Here is a 26,478-nt window from a genome sequence, read left to right as displayed (position 1 = left end):
ACTATTAAATATTGCATTTTCATTAAGTTGGGAGATGCACAAAAGAACGATTTTTTAAAAAGAACAGTCAGAATTGAAGCAGCAAAGGCTGAGACATCCTAAAATGTAGTACCTAGTGTGGGTAAAGCTCCAAAAACACTAGATCCTACATTTCCCATAAGGCAACTCAAAAGCGTCTTTCATTAGAGCCTCCCTACTTGGTTCACACCCAGATCTTTCTGTGTCCACACCTCCAATGTGTACTGCAGTAACCCAGGCTGAAATAACTAACACTAACTCAGGGTTAAATTCTCTGAATTGACAAATCTCCCCCAGGGACACAGAAGACTTTACACAACTGTTTCCACAAGCTGAGTGGGACCAGCGACAAAGAAACTGATGTTGGTGTGTAAAACAAGTGCCCCTTTAAATTTTGAAATAATTACGACTTACAAAAAAATCACACAGCCACATGAAAACCTCACGAATGTTTGTACAGATATCCGAACAAAATGATAATGTGATAATAAACGGATCATTTCGAGGAAATGTCTTTATCATCTATTCCCTTCATGGGAGTCGTTTACTAGAATGAGTTACAGAACAAGTGGAGCCAGTTGGGATTTCGCAATTTCCACAGCGTGAATGCCTGCAGACAATAGAGGCTAAATCTTCAGTCATTCAAGGTTGAACTACTCGACCAACATTCAGCTCATAATACTGTATTTCCTCTTTGAAATTCTGCTAGGTACTACCCCAGAAAATGCTGCAGATGTCATTGTCTCATGAGTAGACTAATAGATCGATGTCCATTAGATTTACAATAAGTATTTAAATCCACTTTTACATATTTGCTGATTAAATCCACTATTTAGTCTAGAACAGACATTTTAGCATGTGAACGTTTCATGCAGGGATTTGACTATTCTTGCAGACCTGTTTATGACAATGGAATTATTAAAATTAAAAGTATGCTCAGCCATTCAACATACATATCTGATAAATCTCAGACACAATGTTGCTGGGAAAACACTTGAACTTGGTAGTAATGTGTATGTGTGTGCATGTGTGTTCATGTTTCTCAAGCTGTGGTTGATAGACTGAATGAGAACTCATCAAACTGGTTACACATCTTGAAGTCATCAGTCATCTTAGTCATTTTTTTCCCCTTCACTTGAAATCCTCTCCTGGACCACACCTTGACAAGTGAGAGGAGCCTTTCACTTGCTTTCACTGGTGCCTGTGCATTTTTACAGCCAATACTATCTGATCTGCCCTTAAATAGGTTACAAGCTTGAAATCTTGGCCCGAGGGGAAAACATGTGACAAGGCAAAAATAGCTTCACTCTCTCCCCTTGGAAACCAACCAGAATGCAGAAATAGTAGTTTCTATTAGGCAAGATATACTGTAGCTTTGTGTCCTGTGTTCTAGTTTGTGATGCCCTCAGCATCTCCAACAAATACTCCTAAATGTTGTTCCAGACACAGTTTGTCCAGGCCACCTAAACTGTGTGGAAAAAGACAGTATCTCAGTTTGTTAGAGAAATATCACTGTGCTCACTGAGGAGCTTGGTGGTCTCTAGTAAAAATTATTTTTTGGAAATGGGTAAAATGTGACCCCATCTCTGGTCAGTTCCATACAGGTTGACGTTCACAGCCATGAACTGTGTCACAGCACCCACATCTTATTAAGCATGTGATGTTTCTAGGTGAGGTTTTCATAAATGTGCATCTCAGCTTTGCTCAAATATAACACCATGACACATCACACAAACTTCTAATAACATACCATACATACAATATAAAAATTCTAATAACTGACTGCATCATTTGCAATCATAGAGACCAGGGAAGTAATGATAATGTTATGGACACTACAACTCCCATAATGGCTCGTGTTCGGTTGCCTTGGTAACGTTTGACGTCACTCCCCGCCTGCTCTGGCCGTGCCTGTGTAATTGGAGGGAAACCCCGTGGACTGCATTCAGACGGACGGGCTGAGAGAATCAGCTGTAACTCGGTACGCCGACATCACTGCTATCTGCCGTTACTCAGGTATGGAAAAGGAAACACAGCTTTTAAAACTGCACTTTTATGTACATAATATGCATAATTAGGCCTTTTAACGTATCGTAAAATATTGTGATAATGGAAGCGCATTTTGTTCAGTTGACTGTGAGGCAGCTCTTAGCGGCGACAATCATCAGCCCAAAGAACAATGGCTAGCTAGAACTACAGTTTGGGATATGTCTAATGGCTGGTTCCAACACCAGAGAAGGAAGGCGTGTCGGGTCGAAGGTTGAACCTCGGACTCTGTGGCCATAAACGTTTGACATGTTAGCTTGTGCTAACCGAAGTGTGTCTGTCTCTTGTTAACGTAAAAAGGCAACTTTGATGGGCATGTATTATCTCAGAGGAATGATAGTTATCGCTGGTAAATTTAGCTGTTACGGCTTGTATTATCTTAATCCAAGATTTTGCGTCTGTAACATTTCAAATTTCCTGTCACAATAACCTCCGTGACACAGTTATGTAAGTGTGTCAATTTATTTATCTGTCTATGTCAAGAACAAAACAAGAGCAGCCAAAGTTTGATTCTTATCGCATCTGCCGGCAGACTGGCAGCACAAAGATGCACACATTTTAAAGCTTGACGTCGCGCTAACGTTCGAGACAAACACAAACGTTTGAAGGTGTGTCATTAGGCTTTACCAGCTCGTCTGAGTTGCTAAATAAACTGGTATAACTCTCTTTATACATTCTTGATATAACGTCTAACCAATTCTTAAAAGCTGTCTGGCTTGGGACGCTTCCGTTTCAGAAAATAGTCGGCGCCATACTGGAATCGGGTCACGAGGGCCTAACGGTAGCGGCTCTTCATTCATTGAACGGGATTTTTCGTCTGAACGATGCCTGTTAATTTAATGGAAGCTCTTTTGTATCCATGTGGGCCAAATATACTGACATCGGGCACGATAAACCAAGTCTAAACGCGCTTTAATTTCGCCCTAGTTTCCGCTTGTTGGGCGAGCCACAGGTACAGGGATGGGTGTGGTGTGTGTGTCTCTGTGTGCGTGTGTGTCTGTGTCTGTCTGTCTGTCTGTGTGTGTGTGTGTGTGTGTGTGTGTGTGTATGCATGCATGCGGGAGGAAGAGGGGGGCACATCTGCGTTTGCCCTGAAGGCTAGCCAGCAGATCAAGTTATCTGTACCGTGACTGTAGCATGCACTACTTGCGTAAATGCCCTCATACATTCTTACGTGACTTAAGCTGTAATTACCAATTTACTTTTTGTAGCCTAATTATTTACCGATTAAATACATACACACCCTGGTTTCCCATGGGTCTCGTTACATAATGTCCATGAGTATGAACTCGCCAGCCTATCAATGCTGAAACTGGTCGAATCCGTTTGCATTGTTTTTAGAATTGTACAAAACTGAATTTAAAAAAAAAAAAAAAAAAAAATCAATGAGTGTTTGTGGGTGTTCCGGGGTGGGTTAAGTAGTGCTACAATTTATTTAATTTTTTTAAAAGTATCCCTCTGAACATATTACTCAAGGGAAACATGTTTATTACTTCAACACAATATGTGTTAACTATAATACATTTTTTAATGTCTGTATTTGGCAGACATACAACCATTTGCAGCTTTTGTTAAAAAGTAACACAAGTGTACATTGGCCCAAACTTTGAATAAAAAAGGATACAATCCTTGTAAAGAGTATGGGAGTTTAGTTTGATATGGATGTCAGGAGAGCAAAGGGTAACTGTTAAGAAAGCTGTCTGAAAAGCTTTAAAACTGCTCTTAGTCAATTTTGAAGTTGTCAGTAGTTTTTTTTTTTTTTTTTTTCAATTAAGTTGCTCAACTCTGTATAGGGTGTGAACTGTGGTAAAATTTGCTGTCTTTTCTGATTTCGAACATGCCACAATACATGCACTGTGGAATGGAAAAAAAGTGATTGATTATTTGGAAGCCCGCTGGCTATTTTGGATGGGTCAAACGGATGTAGGCTATTGATCTAGTGATGAGAATTCCTTTGTGTTGGCGTGTGTGTGTCAGGTCTAGGCATAGACTGCCTTTACACAATATCTGCTGGTACCTTACTTTTTCCTTCTATAAGCCTATATAATATTCAGTACTGCTTAGTAACTTGCAGGACTAATAGTGGCTATACAGTATTGCCACTTTTTCAAACCACACCAAGCTTACAATCCTTGTAGACTTGTATTTTTTTTTTAATGCTGCTACATCTTTACTTACTGCTCTAAGTTAAAGAACTGAAAGATTTAGTTAGTGTGGTGTGGCAGCTTCAGTGGACTATAGGTTAGGCACCCACATCTATTAATTAATGTATTCAGTTGAGAGCCAACACAGATGGCTTCTCTTCTTCAAATAGTTAAGACACTCATTTGCCTCATTAATTGCTCTTGAAATTGTATTTTACTTGTGTACTTCTGATAAATTAATATTGGTCCAGTTAAAAAAAATCCGTCCTCTTGCCAGTTACTTAATTGACCTCCAGCTGTCCTCTTTGCTTTCCTTCCTCCAGTGAGCAGTCATGAGCGAGGCACCCCAGAAGGAACTGGTCCAAAAGGCCAGATTGGCCGAGCAGGCTGAGCGTTACGACGACATGGCTGCTGCAATGAAGGCTGTGACGGAGGATAGTGAGCAGCTATCCAACGAGGAGCGTAACCTGCTGTCAGTGGCCTACAAGAATGTGGTGGGTGCCCGTCGCTCCTCGTGGCGCGTGGTGTCCAGCATTGAGCAGAAGGCTGAGGGCAGTGACAGGAAGCAGACAATGGCCAAAGAATACCGGGAAAAGATTGAGAAAGAGCTGAAAGACATCTGCAACGACGTGCTGGTGAGCTTTATAACATTTCATCAGCCCTTTGCAATTTTTGCCCTAATTGATTAATCATGCTGCTGTAGCCTTTACATTAATCTGATGGCATTCAATTCAGACTTGTGTTGTATTGGAAGTGTTACAGAAATGTTACTAGGTCCAACTCAATGATTGCCGTCTGGCTTTCACATAAGCAACTCAGCCACTTATTCAGACATGAAACTGATGTAAAAATGCCATCACATTTACGTAATTAGGTACATGTCTGAAAGTGGCTATTGCCTCATCATGGGGTTAACACTAATTGATCTAATAAAGTTTGCTCATGACTCCGTATGCTGCATGGTAAAAGGTGAAAAATGTTAACTATTCAATCTTATCTTATATCATGCCTTCTTGGGAGAACATTTTACTACGAACACAAACTGGATTAAATATTCTTCAGTGAATGGGGTCACTACACATTGGGCATGTCAGAATCACTGACTATTGAAGAGGTATTCAGAAAAAAAGTAACTAATGAGAGGCAAAAGCAAGGCCTCTTGACAGCATTCATAAAATATTTACCTCAGCAATGATCTCCCTTTGATATGTAGACTATGTGAAGAAATGCTGGATGACTGTGGAGTGAGTGGAGCTCCAGTCATACTCCCTTCAACAGCTCATGATGATGTCGGATGTGTCATTTCTGTCCCTGAGACACAGTGAACCTTTTAGAAAATGCCACACCTTTACTGCTTCATTTCTATTCTTGGCTGTCTGACAGCAATCTGGAGTAAGTTTCAGTCTTTATCTGTCATCAGTGATGACCTATAGCTTGTAGCATTCTTGTTCACACCTGCCCCTGTAATGAAAGAGAGTTTTTAAGTGGGAAATGAGGATTTAAAGCTTTTAGAATACTTTGCTTATATAAATTTGTTTAATATATTATAGTCTATGAGTTAGCCAGGTTTTTTAACAGTGTTAGGTGGTAAATGTGTGAAGCCTATTGAGCCAGACTGACTTCTGGTAATGCTCCTTGTGGTTCTTTATCAAGTTCTGCTGCACTTGTCCTTTTGGAATGGCACTAACTTTCTACTTGTTTGATCAGCAGTGCAGGCTGCAGTCAAGTTATAAACAGATAGCCCCAAGTCGGAGAAAGTAAGATAACCTAGAACGCATTACCTCACACAGTGCAGGAAATGGTCTGTGTGGTCTTGTTCATATGAATATACAATAGTCATACCAGAACGGTTTTGCAGTGCACCACTTAGCTGTAGCATGCAAGTAGCATGTTCATGGATGTATGCTCGCCAGCTTAGCCAAGTTACCCAAGTTACCCATGCCAAGCCGTTTTAATAATAATGTTGCTGCTGTCATTATTATTAAAATATGCACTGTTATCCCTGTATTTAAACAATATCGCATCTCCTCTGTCCCCCTCCCCTCTCTGTGACGGTCGGCTAGAGGGCTTCTATCCACCCTTGTTTTTTTCCCCGGCCTGTTTTTGGGGCCGGCCTTTATTTGTTTGTGTCAACCACGCCCTCAGCCATTACCTGAGACCTGGCTTTTAATTGACTACCGTCTTTTATTTGAAGAAATACGGTAGCTGTGTTTTTATCTCAGTTTAGTTTACGTATACAGTAGCCGAAAAGGTGTGAATGTAGTGGTATTATGGTATTTTAAGATGGACAGTATTACAAAGATTGGGTTTGGCTGTATGTCAAGATATTTCTGAATGGGAGTCTTTCTTGTGGCAGGATGTATTCTAAAGTATATGACAGTGAAACTGGAGGACACCTGGGCAGCAAGGGGAACATGACCCCATGCTAAGCATTCTTCAGACCTAGCAGCAGTCAACACCTATGATGTATTAGTATGCAGGGCATTAGAGTGCAATGTTGCCTTTTCTGTAGAAATTCTATGATGCAGGTTGTAATCTGATCAGAAACCACTGAAGAATTCTGTGCCTCATGCACTTGGACTGTTAAGGTTTCTTTACACAGGAAGAAGCTAACTATTTTATGAAAGTTGTGGTGGGTTGCAGGTTTCATCTCTGAAAGCTTAATCAGACTTTCATGCTTTTATCAAACTATCAGCACCCTTTTCCTTTACATAAAAATATATGTAAGATACAGTGTCTAATCAGGGTTTTAACATACAAGGGACAATCCTCAGTGTAGCAATATCCTGTTTCCAGTACATGTAGTCTTGAGGCTGTTTGTTGTTTTCAGATGAGTAGTAATCTGTCTTACAAATCTTGGGCAGAAGGAGAAATACCTTGCTCAGTGTGGCAGCATAGCTTTGAGTCATTAAAATCCACAGGTTTAAAGAGTGATAGCTACACAACAAAGTAAGATGTACATCCTCCTCTTCTTGGGGGGGGGGCGGGAAGCACAGGCCAGACTCCGTAAGGTTAGTCAGTTTGACAGATGCAGTGATGTTGATGGGTTTAAAATCCAAAAGAACACAGTAAACTCACTATTGATGCGTCCAAGGGACGCAAACTATTTTTTCCGTGATAATGCTACATTGAGAATATCAAATATGTGTTTAAATCATATAAATAAACAAAAGAAACCTCACTGTCAAAAAACCCTTACCATCTGTGCATATATATCTGCAGAAAATGAGGTAGTAACTATGGTAACAGCCAAAAAAACTCCTCATATTCTGTCACACACACAATAGACAGTGAATTAACAGTGTTATGAGTCTCTTTAATTCAGCATGTATCTGATCCACCAATCAGGACTTATTTTAGTGTGAAATCTTAATTTTTGAAACGGTGTGCCTCTCATTCCCACAGTCTTCTCCCAGTAAAAAAGCGCAGCTTACCAATGTCGGCTGGTAGCGAAGTGACGCCAAAAAATCCAAAATGTAAAGTTTGTGCGCAAATACAGTTTATCTTTATGGATTATATTGATCCCAAATTGACAAGAAGACATTCAACATATGACTTTATCTTGTGTTTCTAGAGTTATGTGTTTTTTTGCAGACACGTAAGTAATTGTTAATGTCATATTTCTTAAAGGGAGTTTGGTGTAATATTTCTCCGGAGAGCACAGGGAGCTTCAGTTTAATTCAAACTGCTAATATGTATATTTTTTAATGTTTTGTCACCACTACAGAAACACTGGATAACTGCTAAAGTATGATATAAGGTTGTCTGACGTTGACTGCTGTTAGTTATTGGTTTGGTTAATGATTAAACAGTCTAATAATGTATGTTTCTATTGATTACTGACGATGGCTGATCAGGCTAATTATCAGCTAATTGTATTCAGTTTCTAACAGCAGTATGAAGTAAATGGTTCCCCTTTGTTTGCATGTTTTTAAACTACTTTCCTAATTAAACATGATGTGCTTGATGGTGTTGTTAATGACTCCTGATGAAACTTGAAAGCTCAATATTCTCATTGCCCTTTAGCTTCTCTTTTTATAAGTCACATTAACATTTATTACCCAGAAAAAGCTAATATTTCTCTGTATAATATGACCTCTTTCTGTCAGCTGCTGTGTGTCTGCAGTATATTTACAGATTTGGGATTTTATTTGTTTAATTTACAGATACATTTTCAACATACATGAATATAACCATAATAATAACCATATAACATCAGGCACAACTTTAACACTGCAATTTGTCAAAAAACACAAATTTTATTGGGGACCCACTCAAATGACCACCTGTGGGTCCCAGGGACTCACTACATGACTGCAGATGGCCCAGAATTTTAGGCTTTCCTGGGCACATCTCCTTTTTAATTGTAGTGCCAGTTCCCCACTAAAGTTAAAGTTGCTGTTATTGACTACTTTCATATTGACCTATGTACATACCTGAAGTAGAGTAGTCATCTGTAGGACCTCTGCTACTCTGTTCTTCTTTCAGCCTGTGTATTATCTGCCTGATGACTCACCAGGTCCTAATCCTATAATGACAGGAACTGAGCCACCAGCGTTCTGGCCCGCTGACCCCCACTTTGGCTATACAGCCTTATGGGGACAGAACGAGAGAGGGATAAGAGAGCAATGAAACAAACTAGTTTGTACGAGGTGTTGACCACATCAAAATGCAAATGTTTAGTCCTGTACCGAGTGGCCATACTCGAAGGTGGGTTGAAAAACCAGAGAGGGGCAAACATGATGAAATGCACAAATCCTCAAAGGCATGCATGATAGAGGTAGTTCCATGAAGACTGATAAAAAGAGTCAATCTACCTTCTCACCTTCACAAATGTGGCAAATTGCTGCATGAAGTGTAGGGAAGGGGTTCGATAGCATTTTATCAAATTCAAATCCAGTATTGAATCCTTTCAAATCCCTTATCAAACCTTAGTATTTTTGCTTTCCGACAATTCCACCAGCTTAGCTATTTGGTTATTACGATTGAATTTAATGAAATTTTGAAAGTAAAAAGGCTTAAATAACCACAACTCAAGGATGTCTAATCACTTTATTGTTGGCAGAAACAGTACAGTTTTTAATGGCAGATTACGTAATGTTCACAACCTGTAGCTACAGCTGAGATGAGTAGCATAATAGCGTAGTGTAATAGTCAAGCAGTGGTGTTAGAGTAATGTCTCTTCCCTCACAAACAATCTTTGTGGGGGGTTCAGGCTCTGTTTTAAGATCCAACAAACACTTAATTTGAAGCTGATACTGATACTGGGAACCATAGCCCAAATTGATGCCAACATTAATTTATTATAACTTGAATAATTAATGAACTATTAATATAAAATGGAAATAAGAAAAACTTTCCTTTGTTAAAACACACTGTTATACCTATTTTATACTGGGCAGATCAGGAGCATTGTTGCAGAGCAGGTTAAATAACGTGTGTTTCAAACCAATGACAGACAAGGGTTTTCCCTGTGTTGTCACTTTGGTGTGAAAGGGGTAGAATTGGTTGGAACAAAGTTTGGATGTATTTACAGGTTTGTATGTTATCTTTCCTGATTTTCTTTCACAAAGTTGTGCATTTGTTTTGACTTTGAGTTTAGCTGTATCAAAATAAGCAAACTCTGTATGCACTGCAGTAACTGAACTTACTGTTTAATCTAATGCTAATCGTGGTGTGTTAGTGTTTCTGCCCCATGCTGTTTGTGCATACCTGCATGCACGCATGCATGAATAAAATTTGCAGAGACCTGACTTGTGCATTTCTTTCTGAACATGGTTATGTTGCTTGTCCCTCAGAGCTGAGATGCTTTTTCACCTGTTTTCTTAAATCTTTGCTTGTCTTTATTGTCCTTTCTGGGAATATCTCTAAGTTCTTTAAATGCAACAGGGATCTAAAGGAAGATACTGTTTATTGTAGGATGCACATTTACTGAAAATGTAAGTTTCATTTACCGTGAACATTCCTGCTATGGTGGTAATTTGATTTTAGCTATGCCCTTGCCAGTGGCCCAGTTCTACATTCAGCTCCCAGAGGGTTTCCCTGATCCCTCACATCCGACTAAAAGCATTGAGTAAATGCAGGCTCTTAGATCAGCCTTGTTTATTCCATTATACTTGGGATAATGTACAATATACACTGTGTACAGAACAAGATCTTGCAGAACTTGCAAAAATGCATGTCTCTGAATCCATTTGGAATACTGGTCAATGATCTGTGTTTGAACTGTTAATATGGTGTAGTCGTGTGGCATGACCTCCCATTACTTTTTTTTTTAGAACCAGCTATGCATTTTTTCAACTTGTGACCTAAATGATCATTTTTGTCTTCTACCCAGGGACCCAGGCTCAGTCCTTTATATTACTATTCCTATGTAGAGAGCATTAGTCGAGCCCATAACTTGTGCTGCTTCAAGCCATAGTTTTAGAAATCAGAAGGCTTTGTGAATTTAAGGGCAGGTCTGGGCTGGGTTTCTTAACAACATGGCATCACTAATGCCGCAGGGAATTACGTTTTTCTGCTTTCTTTAACTCTATATGGCAGTTATGTTTTTATGGCTGTTAAATGAGAAACAACATGAAAATGTCCACATTAAAACTACATTAAAATCCACAGTTAAGCCAAATCTGCACTTAAAACTAAGTATTAAGTCATGTTTTAGTAAAGGCGATGTTTAATCCTCTTTGTCCCATAGCACTTAAACATAGTAGATTAATGACACTTTTCAGCTGGTGTGTTAAATACGGTACACCTCCCACCACTTATCACAATACAGTACATTGTTCCCTGCCTGCTAGCATTCTAGTTAGCAACAGGGAGAAGCTATGCTTGCTTGTGCTCTAAAGAGCCGAGCTAGGCTCTGTGAGTGACCTACTTCCTCAGCAAAAGCTCATCAGGAGTTCAGCAGCCTGTCTCTCTCCTCTCTTTCTCCACCCCCACATCTATATTCCATACTCCCACCCTCACTGTCTCTCTCCTCCACCCTTTTCCACTCTCCTCCACCCTTTTCCACTCTTCACCATCTTCACTCCCCACTTTTCTGTCCAGCCTGTCCTTTTCTCCTCCCCCATGCTTTCATGTTATCCACCATCCACACAGATCCACCCCCCTCAGTGGTCTCTGAAGCATCTGTGATGTAGCTCAGGCTAAGTCCCAGGCTCAAGCCCCGAGGCTATTGGAGGTAGCCAGCTTGTCTCTACCCTCATTTAGGTCTGATTAGAAATGACCCTTTGAGAGTTGGGTTAAAAATTGAAAAAATGCCTTCTTCATTAACGAATTATGTACAACTCTGCTGTTTTCAGTCACTAAGCAAACTACACACATTACAGTTGACACACTGGATTGTATGTCTCAGAATATCTGTTTTTTTTTAAATCTTCTGTCTATTTTGCTTGTATTCTGCCACAGGGTCTCTTGGACACTTATCTCATTCCCAAAGCCACTGTACCAGAGAGCAAAGTCTTCTATTTGAAAATGAAAGGAGATTACTTCCGCTACTTGGCTGAGGTGGCTACAGGAGACGATAAGAAAAGTAAGCACTGTCTTAAGTTCCTTTAATACCATCTGTGTGTGGGGGTGGTGGTGGTTGAAATTCATTTTCATTATTTATGTGTGTATGTTTCGCTGGTTGGAAAGCTGGATTGTAAGGACTGATATCTACATCTCCTAGCCTAGCCAAACAGACGTGTTAGACAAGATCCTATTAAATGAACACTTAAGTATTTGGTATCAGCTTTATGACATCAGCTCCTCAATGCTGGTTACAACAGTATGGTATGCTCCCCTGGCAGTAAGAAATGTATGCTAACACTTCCTTTCATTGTTGCTGATGGTTAATAGTCAACTAGTTGATCATTTTTATGGAATAGGTTCATGCAGTGTGTGAAAAAGTGAACTTAAAGCAGAGATCTTTCTTTTTGCAACTTTAACCTAAACTGCAACCAGTAGGAAATTTGTCAGGCTTCTGACAGGCTTTAATGGGCCTCAGCAAATCTTACTGGGAAACCATGTCAAAAGTGAGATGCAAGTGGCACATAAGCGTTATTGAAGCGTTCTGTCTGTTCAATCCACTCCAACCCTGACCACCCCCCCCCCCCCCGGCCACTGTCTATAGAACCAGCTGTCCTTTTAGCAGCATGTAGCTCCTGAGGAGCTGACAGGACAACTGCCAGCCAAACTGTCTTCACCAGGCTGACTGGCAGCCAAAATTTACTGAACATGTAGGCTCCAGTGGAATAAATAGGCATTGTTTTAATTTATTGATTTTTATTTCCCCGGTGGGTCAGAGGAATCTGTCTACAATGGAACCAGCAAGCTTATAGCCACACTTGGGAGTCTTGATCAATCAATATAGACACCAATAATAAGTGCAGAACATGTAAACAGTGGGCAAATGGGCCACGGGGCCGTGTCTCAGAGTCAGTGTTGATTGATACGTTGCGAGTGATGGATGTCAAAAAATGCTTTCTATGTGGATTGGTGTCAGGCTAGTCTCTGGTCTACACTGACTGAACAGATTAGGGACATTTCATTTTTAGATAGAAGGGAACACTTTATTTTGATGTTTTTCAATGTTTTCAGATTTTTCATTGAACACAGTGGTTCCTCATCCATTTTTGTCACATTTTCCACCTTTTGGATACAAAGCACCTCACGAGTCCACAAAGTCTCTCTGTCTCTGGTTCATTGCCTCTTTCTTTTGCTGTTAACCTATTTGCCCCCTAGTGGCTGTGAAGAGACATGGCAGTGTCCACAGATAATAGACTAAAGCATAATCATTTACTGACTCTACTGTAAAGCTGTCTGTATTTTCCTGATTACATCCCTGTCTGATAAGGGAGTGGTCTACAACCTAGGGGTTGGGTCCCCCCAAGGAGTCGCAAGATAAATCTCAGTGGTGAGATGGTGAACAAGAAATTGAAGACAGTGTTTCACCATCCAGAATTCTTTCATTTTCTCTAATTTTATTTTTTTGAAGAGAAATATTGGATAGATTCACATCCTTGGCCCCCTTTTAATAATTTAAATGGGAAAAGCTTATAAGTCACTGAAGAGGCTTCACAGGTGGGACACTGCTTTGTTTCAGTGGGTCGTAAACCAAAAGGGTTAAGGAACCACTTAAATAAGATATAGAGAATTTGGTGAACAAATTTTACAGCAATGGGTTTCCTCACAGGCTGTTTTCAGCCCACTACCTCCTGCACATTCATTCATAAAATGACTGCCACAGGATGTTGACTTGGGGTTAGGAAAGGCTCCTCTCTGTGTTTTAGCTTTCCACTCAGATGTTGATACAATGCCAGAAGACAACTAAAGGAACTTATGACATAGTGGAAGCTTGTCTGGGTTGTATTTTCTTCATCTATGCACTTAGCAGTACAGGGAGTGCTGTAGTTGCAATCTAGGGAACATTGCTGAAACAAAAGCAAAAAAAAAAAACCTGCCTCTATTCAAGTATATCATGACATTTCTCACAGTAGTCAGCCTGTCAGAAGTCGTACAAAAAGCAAATGTACAAATGATGAATTTTGGTTTTATGGTGGGTTGTGTGCATGACTCCTTCTTGGCTGCAACCAGTGACTTCCTTGGAGGGTGGTTGCCTGGCAACATCATGGCAACAACACAACTTCAGCAAGTTACTGCTCCTGGCCAAGAAATGGTCCTGCCCATAATAACCCCCCTTAAAACCGCAAATTGTGGTTTTTGCTCTTCTGTTTTTGTATTGATTAAACAAACAAGATATAGTGTGTTAATTAGTGAGCTTTATAAGTTCTGTCAGGGGGATTTTGCTGTGTGTCAGCATTATGTGGGGGCCTGTCCGTATGATAATATTAGGTTTTGTAGAATGAAATTAGATTTTGGAACTACTGCCCCTAGATGATCCTCCCTAAGCTTCTGCTACATGTTTGTAGTTAAACTCATTAAAATGGTATTCAGCACACCAGGAAATAGTACTTGTACATGGAGTATTTTATTTTCTCAGCCTGTTTATTGACCTCTTACATCAGCCACTTGCATCAGCCAATACTTCGGATTTGTAATTTCCCCTTCACTTTCCAGACCATTTTCTTGCCCCACCATGAAAGGTAGCTGCTGTGTGAAAGTATGTACTGCTTAGCTTTTTCAACATTGTGTTCTGAAAAAGTTTATTTAGGCCTTAAGAAATGGTTGTGTATTGAATCCCCTCTGATGCCCTACACCTCACCGAAAGTGAGAGAAGGCGTCAGGTGTGGCCTGTCTATAGTATTAGTCATCAGTTATTGTTACTGTATTGCTGTAGAGTGTTGGAGAGTCATTAGATGCTTTGTCAAGCCGGTTAGTGTGCCACAGTTGGCAACAAGTCAAAATCACTGGCCAAGGCTTGTGTATTCACAACCATTGTGGTGTATATCAAACAGACTGAACAGTTCAGTTGTTTGTTTGTCCCTCTGAGAAATGAGATAGAAGGTTCAGGACAGCAGAGATCACTAACGCAGAGCTCCCTTTTGCATCTCACACAGACTGCTATGACTTAATCTGTTTTAAACCGGTATTAGAGAGTTGTTGATTCAACTTGATATTTCCTCATTGATATAAAAAGGATTGACAAAATATTAGAAAGACCTGAGTATAATGCAGTACAATTCAGCATCACCACAAACTACAGCCTCCAAAATGACCAGTTGAACATTTTCAACTGAGCATAAGCAACCATCATGACAGCAGGGCTGTTGTATTACACTCATTTCGTTGTAGCCAAGCGTACATAATAAAGAGTGTCTAGTATAGTATCAAGTCTTTTTGTGAACTGAATGAAACCATTATAAATCTAAAAATAATTTCAGTCTCATACTGTTGTTTAATGCTTTTTGTCTTTTTCCCATCAGACATCATTAAAGACTCGCAGAACGCCTACCAAAGCGCCTTTGATATCAGCAAAGAAGAAATGCAGCCCACACACCCAATCCGTCTTGGTCTTGCCCTCAATTTCTCCGTTTTCTTCTATGAGATCCTGAACTCACCTGATCAGGCCTGCCAGCTGGCCAAACGCGTAAGGGCATATCACCACACGATACACTTCACTTTTCATACTTATGGCAACGACATCACACTGCTGTATTGTGAAGACTTTTCAGACTGAATGTGCAACTGTTGTTAATCCACACACAGCAAGACAGCAGTAAAACCTGTATAAACAAACTGACCTGCAACACATACACATTCCTGTCTACTGATGCGTAACAGCAGAACAGCATTTTCCAGCAGTTAAAAATGTGTTTTTGAATCCTGCAGGCTTTTGATGATGCCATCGCAGAGCTCGACACACTGAGTGAAGATTCCTACAAAGACAGTACACTTATCATGCAGCTACTGCGAGACAACTTGACAGTAAGTTTTCCCAAATTTGCATTTCTTAAACATCAATGTACCGAAATGATGAGCAGGTTTTGTGCACAGAAGAATAATTTAGGTAATTGAGCCGACATTTATATGAAAATGTGATTACTCAGTGTTTTATAAATGTTTGTAGTTGACAGTGTGCCCTTTAAACACCTGTACAAAGGAGAGGAGACTATGTGGCACTCTTAACTTTCCATTCAAATGAAACTGAAAATAAAAATAAGTATCTCCAGGCATTAATGGATGTTTCCCTCTCTCTTCTCTTAACTCCCACCCTGCCTCCTCTTTGACCCCCTTGTTCTCTTCCCCTCTCTCTGCTCTGCCACCTGCTTCTCTTTCTCCTGCTTGTCCTCTTGTCTTTCCTCAGCTGTGGACCTCTGACAACCAGGGCGACGGAGAGGATGTAGAGGAGCCCAGAGATTGAGCTAGACCCCCTTAGTCATTCCTGTCTGCCTGCCATCGTCCCGGCTCATCTTCATCATGATCATAAACACTGAGACCACCTCATTATCATCATTGTCGTCCAGCTCTCTCCATCTTTTTTTTTTTATTTAGTTCTCTCAACACTCATCTCACTCCTATCGGTTTACTATTTCTTCTTTTGTAGTAACTGTGGGGAAAGGGGATGGGGAGGGAGGGTAAGCTTGGGATTGCGTGGCGGGAAGGTCTGTTTGGAAGGGTGGGATAGGGTCAACGTGGAAGGGTAAAGTGTGTTTGGGTTTGGTTGCCTGTCTGCTGACCTTTTTTGTCTATGGGAGAAATAGGGGTGTTATTATTAAGGTGGTGGGTGAGAGGGCAAGTTCTCAACTCATGAAAAACGCAGCTGGTTGAATTTTTAGAGTCAGAAAACAGTTGTACTGTATGTGTATCCCATTCATGTTAAAAGTCCTGTTATTGATTAACAATCTTTTGATGATACATCTGGTTTGACAAAGTCAGGAGTTAGCTCCTCACATGTGAGGAGACAGCAGCTGTTAGTCTGTACTTGGCTAGATGAATGACAGCAAAGGTAAAGTGGGGGAGGCGATGGGGAGTGCTGGAGACAGAAGGCAAGGTTTTGTTGGAACATAAAGGTTACATTCCATTTACTGTCAGTTGCTCAACTTTCTACTCATTTTTTTCTGTTTCTTTATTTTTCGGGTGACCTGCATTTGTATTTCTATGTATTAATTACGAGGTATAGAAAACTTTGAAGAACAAAAGAGCACACAAGGTTGTTGCTCTTTTGTATGAGCACAGCAGTGAAAAAAAAAAATCCCACATGCTTATCTAGTTACTGCTTTTTCAAATTAATATTTTTATTTGTTTTGTCTTTTATTCTCCTTTTTCTTTCAATACTTGCCTAAACTGCATGTTGGTAAGAAGTAGTTTGTGGAGATGTAAGGAAGGTTGTTGTCGGGCTGGCTAGCTTTGTTCATGTCTTTGGAATTTTCATACTGAACACCCAAGCATAACTGTTATTTGGGGGGAAATGTGTAATTTCATGTAAGTGGAATAAAAAAGATAATTTAAAAGTTTCAACTTGTCTGTTTGAAGGGATACACTGGTAATTCAAGTTAATGACTTTCAACCCTCAGAAGTGGTCATCTTACCTCAAAAACCAGTAAGTTATATTTGAGTGGTAAATCCAGCAACCATCCCAAATCAGCTGCTGTGAATCACTGTAGAAGAATAAGTGAGTCACACTGAGGTGGAGGCTGAGAGCAGACGACGAGACCCACAGAAAGTCCTCTCTCTCCTCCAAACACCAGTTTGATTCACTGTCTCCAATGCAAATAGCCTCTTGTTGCTGTGGTCAATGATGCTGTTTGTTCCATTGTAATGCACTACATCGTACAGATTTGTACTTAGTGGGAAACCAAAGATTTGCTTGTAACCAGGAAAATATAAGAACTTCACAACAAGCAAAAGGGCCACACCCTTGAATACACTGGGCCTGTGGAGACAGAAGACATGGAAAGTTACATGCAAAATCTCATTCACATCCAAGGGGCTAATCTAATCATTGAAGACTTAGCAGGGCAATACAACGACCATTACAAGAGAGCCAGGCATGATCCTTATGTCATGTTCCGAAATGAAGAAGACAGTCAGGTTGCTTCAATGCCTGTATCAACTAAAGGAAGTGAAACTTAAAAAAAAATAATAAAATTAAAAAAGGCATTTCCCTTCACACACCCTTCTGGGTGTGTCTGCCCTACTGTGGGAGGAGGGCACTGAGGCTACCGCAGAGGAATGTGGAGCTACAGTGCCACCTCCTCAACCCTGCTCATAACCACAGCACATCCTCAGCAGACAACTGTTCAAGCAGACTTTGCCCTCAAGTGTAATCAAGGTAATCAACTCTATCTTGTGGGTGACGCATATGCTATATATACTGTAAGTGCGTAATATATAGCATGTATTATACATATAAGCATGCATTAGGTAGGTTAGTTATAGTGATCATGATAGGTATAGATAAATTGACTGTGCTGCCCAAGACCCTGTCAGAATCCCCACAAACATAGACTGTTAGTGTGTCCATATAGAAAATGCACTGTGTCGCATGTAGCTTGTGCTCTTTGCAAACCCCTGCAGGTGTCATGCTGAGTTCTGCCTACAAAGCCAGATCATTGACTGTATACCACTAATATTTAAAATATTTATATACAGTCAATGGGCCAGATGTACATGACCTTAGCTGGAGTGCGCACAGAAAAAGCAAATGAGCATTTGAATCATTTCTAAGGCAAATTACGGCGATATAATCATTACTTCTAAGGTTCATCAATGATTATAGATGACCTTAATGAACATAAGATCTCTTCCAGAGATGTCTAAGGCATAAAAATACTAGCTACTTTGAATTTAAAAAATGTGTCTTATGGGTTTTTTCTATTACCTAGTCGAAATCTACTCCTCTCTCGATGGAAAATCCAGAATCTGAATATGCTAACATGCTTCCTGCTTCACTGAAAACTATGCACTGGAGGTTTCGGTTTCCTTCTTACAGTTGTGTAAATTGCACGCTGACCTGGACCTTGACCTCCAAACTAGTTGTGATGTCACAAAGTCTTGTTCATATGTACACGTGATAAACTCAGATTTAACTTGAGAAAACTTTTCGGCAGATGAATGTGAAAACAGCCCTGTAGTGTCAGACCCTGCACAGTGAAAGTCAAACATCCACGTGGTGTAATAATAAGCAAAACACATTTTTGAGTGGAGGGGAACTTTACGCGTGAAGCTCATTCAGTGATTTTATGACTCCTGATTGGAGTAGAGTTCTCCGCCATATTTCTGCAGGCGAACAATGTCATTGTACTTATTAAAGTAGTCCTATATAAAATATATGCAGGTGCCACCACTTGATTAAGCGTCTATAAATTTAAAGTGAGGATGTAATATTCTGTAGAGCTGAAGTTGTACTGTAGTTGACGAGAACTGCGTCCACTTTCAGCCACGGTGAGTGTCTCATGTGTGAAAGATTTGTCAAGCCATATAGCAGCCCAGAATATGTGCCGAGGACACCAACTGATTTATAAATTTCCACAGACAAACTCCAGGGTTAGATGATACTCAGTAGAGCTGATAAATGCATCCGGTTTCGGCCCAGTTTAGTACAGAACTCCCTGTGCCTTTACATCCACCTACTTCAGAATCAGAATCATCTTTATTGGCCAAGTATGTTCACACATACAAGCAATTTGACTCCGGTTTAGTGGCTCTCAATTTACTTACACAGAATAACAACACAACAATCTTCAGAAATATACACCAGGAATGACTATATACAGGTGAAACCGTTTTTGTGAACTGTAGACAGAATACAAATAGTGCAAAAAAAGTGAAGAGTGCAAGGAGTGGTGAAATAAATATTAAATGGTAATAGTAAAATAATAATAAAAAACAATAATAAAAAGACATGTTGCTTTATATACATATAGTAGGTGGTTATTTAAAGTCCCCCTCCAGTCAGAAATAAGTTTTTCTTCTTATTCCTACAGTTGAATGAATCTTGTGTCCTGCAGTTAAACGTTTTAAGAGAAATATATTTGCATATTCATAGATTCTGAATTTTTTTCAATGAGGGAAGTGGATGCCATTTTCAAGTTTTTAATTAGATGATTGAACTTTTTGTGGGAAAACTATATTAGACACAAATTATTATTCAAAGTAGAGTATTTTAAATACATCTTAAAACATGTCTGGAGGGGATCTTTAAGTAACATGATTGCTGAGATATTGTTTTTCTAGAAGCCGAAAGGTATCTAGTAAGTTTGTTACATAGATATTTATACTTTTCTGACTAGATATAAATTGCAGAGGGTGAATTGTAGCAGATGAATTCAGATTGGATTGATACTGGTTAGAAATACTGCAGTAAGCTTGCTGTCACGGAGAACGTGGTTATGAGTGCATATAGCAGTTTAAAAAACAACATAACATAACAACATCGACACACTCCATACCTACCGAAGAAGCCTAATACAATCCTTATTATTAGTTCTTAGAGAAATGATCTGAAATGAGCGAAATGAAATTAAAATGTAAAATATCGCGAGAAGTGTGACGTCACGCGTGGTGGTTTCGACTGGCATCGTGAAACAACCTCCACCGACCTTCCTTTCATTCCCGTAATCCGTCTGCGTAGGGTGTGCTCCGGAGCTAGTCTCGGCACACATTTTATTATTATGAAACAAACCAAAAGCTAGAGAGCACACGCAGACATATTTTTATAAGAAAAAAAAAACAAAAAAATCGGTGAAGCAGGATTTGATTTGCCAACTCAAAGCAACGCGAAGAAGACGGAACGAGAAGAACGCGAGCAGGCTAGCGGCGTTAGCGTCATTGTTGAAAGCGTGGGTGACTAACGTTAGACACTTAGATTGTTAACCACTTATTTCTCCCCTTTACGGGCTTTGGCATTCCAGTTTTCATTGTAAATGAAGTCATTTGCTTCAGATACTAATGGGAATTTTGCTTACTAACTTGACTGTGAAAGAATACAGATTGATAGTAGTGAGTTCTGCGAGACACATCGGTTAGGCCACGCTCCGACATTTTGCTAATCAAGCTAACTAGCCCACGTTGCTAACTGTGAAGATCGCAAGTACTGAGAAAATTAACCACTCGTTATAGGAGACTGGTATTAGCCAGTGGTTGTCAACGAAATATCGAGCTTTTATAACCATACAGTTTCCCGTCGTGTCATATTGTCTGAGAACACGCGTCGTCAGATATGAATCCGAGCGCGCCCAGCTACCCGATGGCCTCCCTGTATGTGGGAGACCTGCACCCAGACGTTACCGAGGCCATGCTCTACGAGAAATTCAGCCCGGCTGGGCCCATCCTCTCCATCAGAGTGTGCAGGGACATGATCACCCGCCGGTCCCTCGGATACGCCTATGTCAACTTCCAGCAGCCGGCTGATGGTAGGTGTATAGTAGCGGCATGTGGCACCACCTGACTCCATTTTGAACACGTAACGTTACTATACATGTCAGCATCTCTATTTCGATAAGTACTGGTGGTGTTTAGGGTCAATAAATAGATGGGACGGAATTTAATAATGTCTGATTGATAAGTACTGAACATGTCAGCCATCTGTTATCAAATTATTGACATATCATTAAACAATAACTTTTTACTTGCATAGGGAGTTGTTGCCATAGACATATGGATCTTGTCATAAAAACTTGTCATTTGGGGCCTGTTTTTCAGCTGAGCGAGCCCTGGACACGATGAACTTTGATGTGATCAAAGGCAGGCCTCTCCGCATCATGTGGTCTCAGCGTGACCCCTCACTGAGGAAGAGTGGAGTGGGTAACATCTTCATCAAGAACCTGGACAAGTCCATTGATAACAAGGCCCTCTATGACACCTTTTCTGCATTCGGAAACATCCTTTCCTGCAAGGTAGGTGGAGGCAGCATTCATCTTGTCTGCCTATGTGTTTGGGTGCTTTGACCACTACTTTGCATGACTCAACATTGCACCATGTTGAAACCGACTGTGTGTAATGTGTTTTTGAGATGCATGGTGTTTGGGATTGTTGCTGACATGCTCAAATTTCCCTTTTCCAAGGTGGTTTGTGATGAAAATGGCTCAAAGGGTTACGGCTTTGTGCACTTTGAGACCCACGAGGCTGCTGAGCGGGCCATTGAGAAAATGAATGGCATGTTGCTCAATGACAGAAAAGTGTAAGTGGGATTATAATTACCCTTTTGGTAAATAAATGTTTGGGAGAGTGATTAACAACATAGATGTGTACATCTAATCACAGGTTTGTTTTTGTGTTTAACTGCATCTTGTCCACTGGATTATCTGCCAGTCACACCCAACTTACTAAATTAACAAACGTCCCTGAAAACTTGAGGCAGATTAAAACACTGTATAGAATTACATTGGAGGGGGGTGTGTCAACCCTTGTTAAGTGTGTGTGTTTGTTTGAACACTGATCAGATTTTATTAAATTCTGATGAGCTTTCAATGCTGTGTGCAGTTCCACTACTGTTGAAATTAACGTACAAGTGTTTCCTTGTACCATTGCACTCTGGAAATCACAGCTTGAAGCATTCCAGTTCAAACTCCAAATGTCTTAAACTAAAACTGATTGCAGTCACATCTTTCCTGAAGTCTACACCGCATACCTCCATAGAACGGCTTGAAATGCTCCATAAAATGTCCAAAGTCCAAAGAATCTGATCACTCGGTGCATTAATGTAGTTTTGGAGGGAAAATTAGCTGTCACCTCTCTCACCACCTGTGTGATTTTAAAATCTCTTTACACAGTAGATGTAAAAGCCAGACATCAGCTTTATGTCCCACACTGAAGCAAGTGTTGGGTGACACTTTTTTCCATGTCTTATATGTTTTTCGATCTGATCCTGAGAAAAAGAAAAGAAAGTGATTTCACAGAAAAGCACAAATATGTTAGGCATTACCTAGGGCTTCTCATTACTATTCAAGCAAAAGTTCAGGGGGGAGGGGGTTTGCTACTATTGTTTTAACAAAGTTTCATCCCTGTATACACGTCTTGTTCTAATATTTCTGAACATTTGACCAACAACAGATTCGTTGGACGCTTTAAATCACGGAAAGAGAGGGAGGCTGAGCTCGGTGCTCGTGCCAGAGAGTTCACCAATGTTTACATCAAGAACTTTGGGGAGGACATGGATGATGAGAAGCTGAAGGAGCTGTTTGGCAAATATGGTAAGATGGTGATGAGATTTGAGACACTTGTCTTCAACTTAGTGTGTTACCAGTTTAATCTGGCCTGTTAAATGTGTTGATTAGCTGTTGTATTTTATAGGACCCGCACTCAGTATCCGTGTTATGACTGATGACAGTGGCAAATCCAAGGGATTTGGCTTCGTCAGCTTCGAGAGACACGAAGATGCACAAAAGGTTAGTCTGTGTTCTTCACTCCAACGTCGTTCATCTGTTAAATGACACATCAGTCATCATCTCTGTGACTCCGCTGATGGGGGTTGAATTTTTAAGCTTGTTTATTTCATTGCAGGCTGTAGATGACATGAATGGTAAAGAGCTGAACGGCAGGCAAGTGTATGTGGGCCGCGCACAGAAGAAAGGAGAGCGCCAGAACGAGCTCAAGCGCAAATTTGAGCAGATGAAACAGGATCGCATGACCAGATACCAGGTTTGTCAGTCTTTGTTAAACAGAAAATGTCACATGGGGGTGGGGTACTCATTTCTTAAAAATGAAGCTACAGGTGGTTGAAGTATTTCAAATAAGGAATCGCAGTGAAATCGAAATGAAAGCGTGTGGCACGTAACTGTGTCAGCAGCAGATTTTGCTGCTACCCAAAACCTCACTTTCAACTGGTCTGTGCATGCATGTTGTCAGGAAGTGACCTAAATATGGCTCGCTCCCAAGAGTTGATTTGACTTCATCTTGGTATGTTGGACGTGTAACAATCCTATTGTTGTCTTCTATGTATCAGGGAGTTAATCTGTATGTGAAAAACCTGGACGATGGCCTAGATGATGAGCGTCTGCGCAAAGAATTCTCTCCATTTGGAACCATAACAAGTGCTAAGGTAAAGAAAGAAAATGGCTAAACGATAAGCAATGTAATTTTATGTAGATAAACAAGATAATTTGTCAGAATAAATACTAATCAGCTTCTTCTCCCTTAGGTGATGATGGAGGGTGGCCGCAGCAAAGGTTTTGGCTTCGTGTGCTTTTCTTCTCCGGAAGAGGCCACCAAAGCTGTGACAGAGATGAATGGGCGTATTGTTGCCACAAAGCCACTGTATGTGGCCCTGGCCCAGCGCAAAGAGGAGCGTCAGGCACATCTAACCAACCAGTACATGCAGAGGATGGCCACTGTCCGTGCTGTGCCCAACCCTGTCCTCAACCCCTACCAGCCTGCTCCACCCTCAGGCTATTTCATGGCGGCTATACCTCAGGTGAGTCCCTGATCCTTCTTGCCAGTTTGCTGAGTTTTCTTCACATACACCAAATTTGGCAAATGTTATTATGTTGCCACCTCAACAGTTGACATCATGCTGCTTAGTTAAATGGTAATCACTGATGTAAGCCACTAGTGTAAGTTGTAAGGAAATGGAAAACAACCATGTGATGATGAATCCTCATTGGGTTTTGTCCTTTTCAGGCACAGAACCGTGCTGCATACTACTCTGCCAACCAGCTGGCCCAGCTCAGGCCCAGCCCACGTTGGGCCACTCAGGGAGTGCGTCCTCAGCGTAAGTAGCCACTTTTTCATCACATTTGATTTCATGTGTTTATTTCTAAAATCATGCTACAAATTAAAATGCATGTAAATGAATCTATAACAGTCTCCCATTTCTTGCATCGAGCAAAGAACACAACTTTGCGCCAACTTTGTAAATGTTTGTTTTAACATTGTTTTGTCTTCCTCCAGACTTCCAGAACATGCCCAATGCTATGCGCCCCTCAGCTCCCAGGCCCCAGGCCTTCAACACCATCCGTCCCACCACGACCACCAACACCCAGGTCCCACGCATGATGGCTTCCCAGCGTATGCGTAAGTATCACAGCTGCTATAACTCAAGAATCTGCTATATTTTGTCCCTCTGTCACTGGTGCTTTGTCTTTTGATGTCATGTTGATAATGTGACTTTTTACTCCTTCCACACCCCAGCCACCCAGGCCCTCAGCCAGCGCCCCACCGGTGCTTCAGCCACTGCAGCCCCCGTGCGCGCCATGCCCCAGTACAAATATGCTGCCGGTGTACGCAACCCCCAGCAGCACATGGCCTCCCAGCCACAGGTCACCATGCAGCAGGTAAGAATTCCACTAACTCACAATTTGGATATTGGGTCGGTCAGTTTCAAATTGTATAATATGTGGGGACTTCGTAAGAAATGTGCTTTTAGCTTCACTTACTGATTCCTGAAAGACATTCTGTATTTTTATCTACGTTGTCTTTTTTGAAATGATTGATACACGTGTACAGTGCTGGTAATATGGCAGGTGCCCAAGACTGTGGCTAGACGGAACAAAAATGAAATATTATCACTGCATGAAACCAGGAAAAAGTCTTTCAACAATTGGCTAGAAGTTGTCCATAGGGCTGACTCAAATCCTTTTTCCACTTCCTTAGCCTGCTGTCCATGTCCAAGGACAGGAGCCACTGACTGCCTCCATGCTGGCTGCTGCTCCTCCTCAGGAACAGAAGCAGATGCTGGGTTCGTATATATATCCTCTACTTGGATTTAAAAGGAACTAACATGAGTGTTTTGCGGACCCAATGTGATTACTCCTAATGACCACCTTTTAGTCTGGTTTCCTACTTTGAACTGTGTAGAATTCAAAATTCCTGTTTGTTAATGACTGTTCTCCCCACAGGTGAGCGTCTGTTCCCCCTGATCCAGAACATGCATCCCAGCCTGGCGGGCAAGATCACCGGTATGCTGCTGGAGATTGATAACTCAGAGCTGCTCCACATGCTTGAGTCACCTGAGTCACTGCGCTCAAAGGTCAGTCAATAACTTATCTCTTAGACGCATCACCGGAAGTCTGTTCGCTGAGATTGTTTTCTTGTCTTTGAAAATCTTAAAAATCTTTGTTCCTGGTTTCTGTGTTCATCTTCACATGAATCAGTAGATTAAAAGTTTATAGCCTGTTCAGTTTATTGTGCAGCTTGATTGAGTTTAACAGTCCATATGCAGTGGTTCACTAAGTGTTTTTGTTGTTTTAGGTGGATGAGGCTGTTGCTGTGCTTCAGGCCCACCAGGCCAAGGAGGCCGCTCAGAAGTCCACCACTCCCGCTGGTGTTCCCAGCGTCTAAGGTGTGTGTGTGTGTGTGTGCAGGGTGGGATTTTTATTTCGTATGAGATTACAAATTCTAGATAACATATGGAACGGATTTCTAGGTGTCATAAATAAATGACTGATATCTTCTCTTTTTCTTACAGATTGCGCATTTTGAAACCTGCTTCACCGATGGAAAAAGAGAAAAAAAAATTAAACATTGAAAAACCTAAAACACTGAAAACATCGCAAAATGATAAATTATTTCTTAAAAAAAGAATAAAACATTGACTCTGCCAGGTCTAGGGATGGTTTGACTAGACCTTGATCATAAACAAAAATTTGTTGAAAAAAAAAAGCAAAATATGGAAAAAAAAATTGAGATGACAAATTTGAATGCATTCCTGTTTTATGTCATTTTACTGTGTCAGTGCTCAGAATATCAGCCATGTACAGGATGGTGGTAGCTGAGCATTTGAAAGGTGATTTGTATCTTAAACTACTGGCTAATAAATTCTCATTCAAAATATATGTCTCTGTTTCATGACTCAGTGTTGTTGTCCCCATTAGTTTTTATACTTAAACATAATAATACATAAAATATTGACACTGATTTGGTTATTATGTTTGTTGACAGAACATTCTTT

At 40.6% G+C, this 26,478-nt stretch overlaps 2 protein-coding genes across 2 annotated transcripts; both read left to right on the top strand.

Annotated features, from left to right (window-relative positions):
• The first annotated feature begins 1,912 nt into the window (after nt 1-1,912).
• Nucleotides 1,913-17,104, top strand: LOC137191928 (14-3-3 protein zeta-like). Its single transcript, XM_067602424.1, has 6 exons — nt 1,913-2,034; nt 4,532-4,843; nt 11,616-11,739; nt 15,074-15,237; nt 15,480-15,575; nt 15,955-17,104. The coding sequence occupies exons 2-6, from the start codon at nt 4,541-4,543 to the stop codon at nt 16,009-16,011; spliced, it is 744 nt and encodes a 247-aa protein (XP_067458525.1). The 5' UTR covers nt 1,913-2,034; nt 4,532-4,540; the 3' UTR covers nt 16,012-17,104.
• A 3,085-nt stretch (nt 17,105-20,189) lies between these two features.
• LOC137191927 (polyadenylate-binding protein 1A) lies at nt 20,190-26,362 on the top strand. The gene is made up of 15 exons (XM_067602423.1): nt 20,190-21,004; nt 21,294-21,487; nt 21,656-21,771; nt 22,644-22,783; nt 22,884-22,978; nt 23,094-23,231; nt 23,536-23,631; nt 23,731-24,003; nt 24,210-24,300; nt 24,480-24,602; nt 24,720-24,862; nt 25,182-25,266; nt 25,427-25,557; nt 25,779-25,869; nt 25,996-26,362. Exons 1-14 carry the CDS (start codon nt 20,812-20,814, stop codon nt 25,866-25,868), a joined length of 1,908 nt encoding a protein of 635 aa, XP_067458524.1. The 5' UTR covers nt 20,190-20,811; the 3' UTR covers nt 25,869; nt 25,996-26,362.
• Nucleotides 26,363-26,478: the final 116 nt, after the last annotated feature.

The sequence above is a fragment of the Thunnus thynnus genome, chromosome 10 (genome assembly GCF_963924715.1).
Source record: "Thunnus thynnus chromosome 10, fThuThy2.1, whole genome shotgun sequence".
Classification (NCBI taxonomy): Eukaryota; Metazoa; Chordata; class Actinopteri; order Scombriformes; family Scombridae; genus Thunnus; species Thunnus thynnus.
Note: the sequence above shows the minus strand (reverse complement) of the source record. Positions and strands in the feature narration are given on the sequence as shown.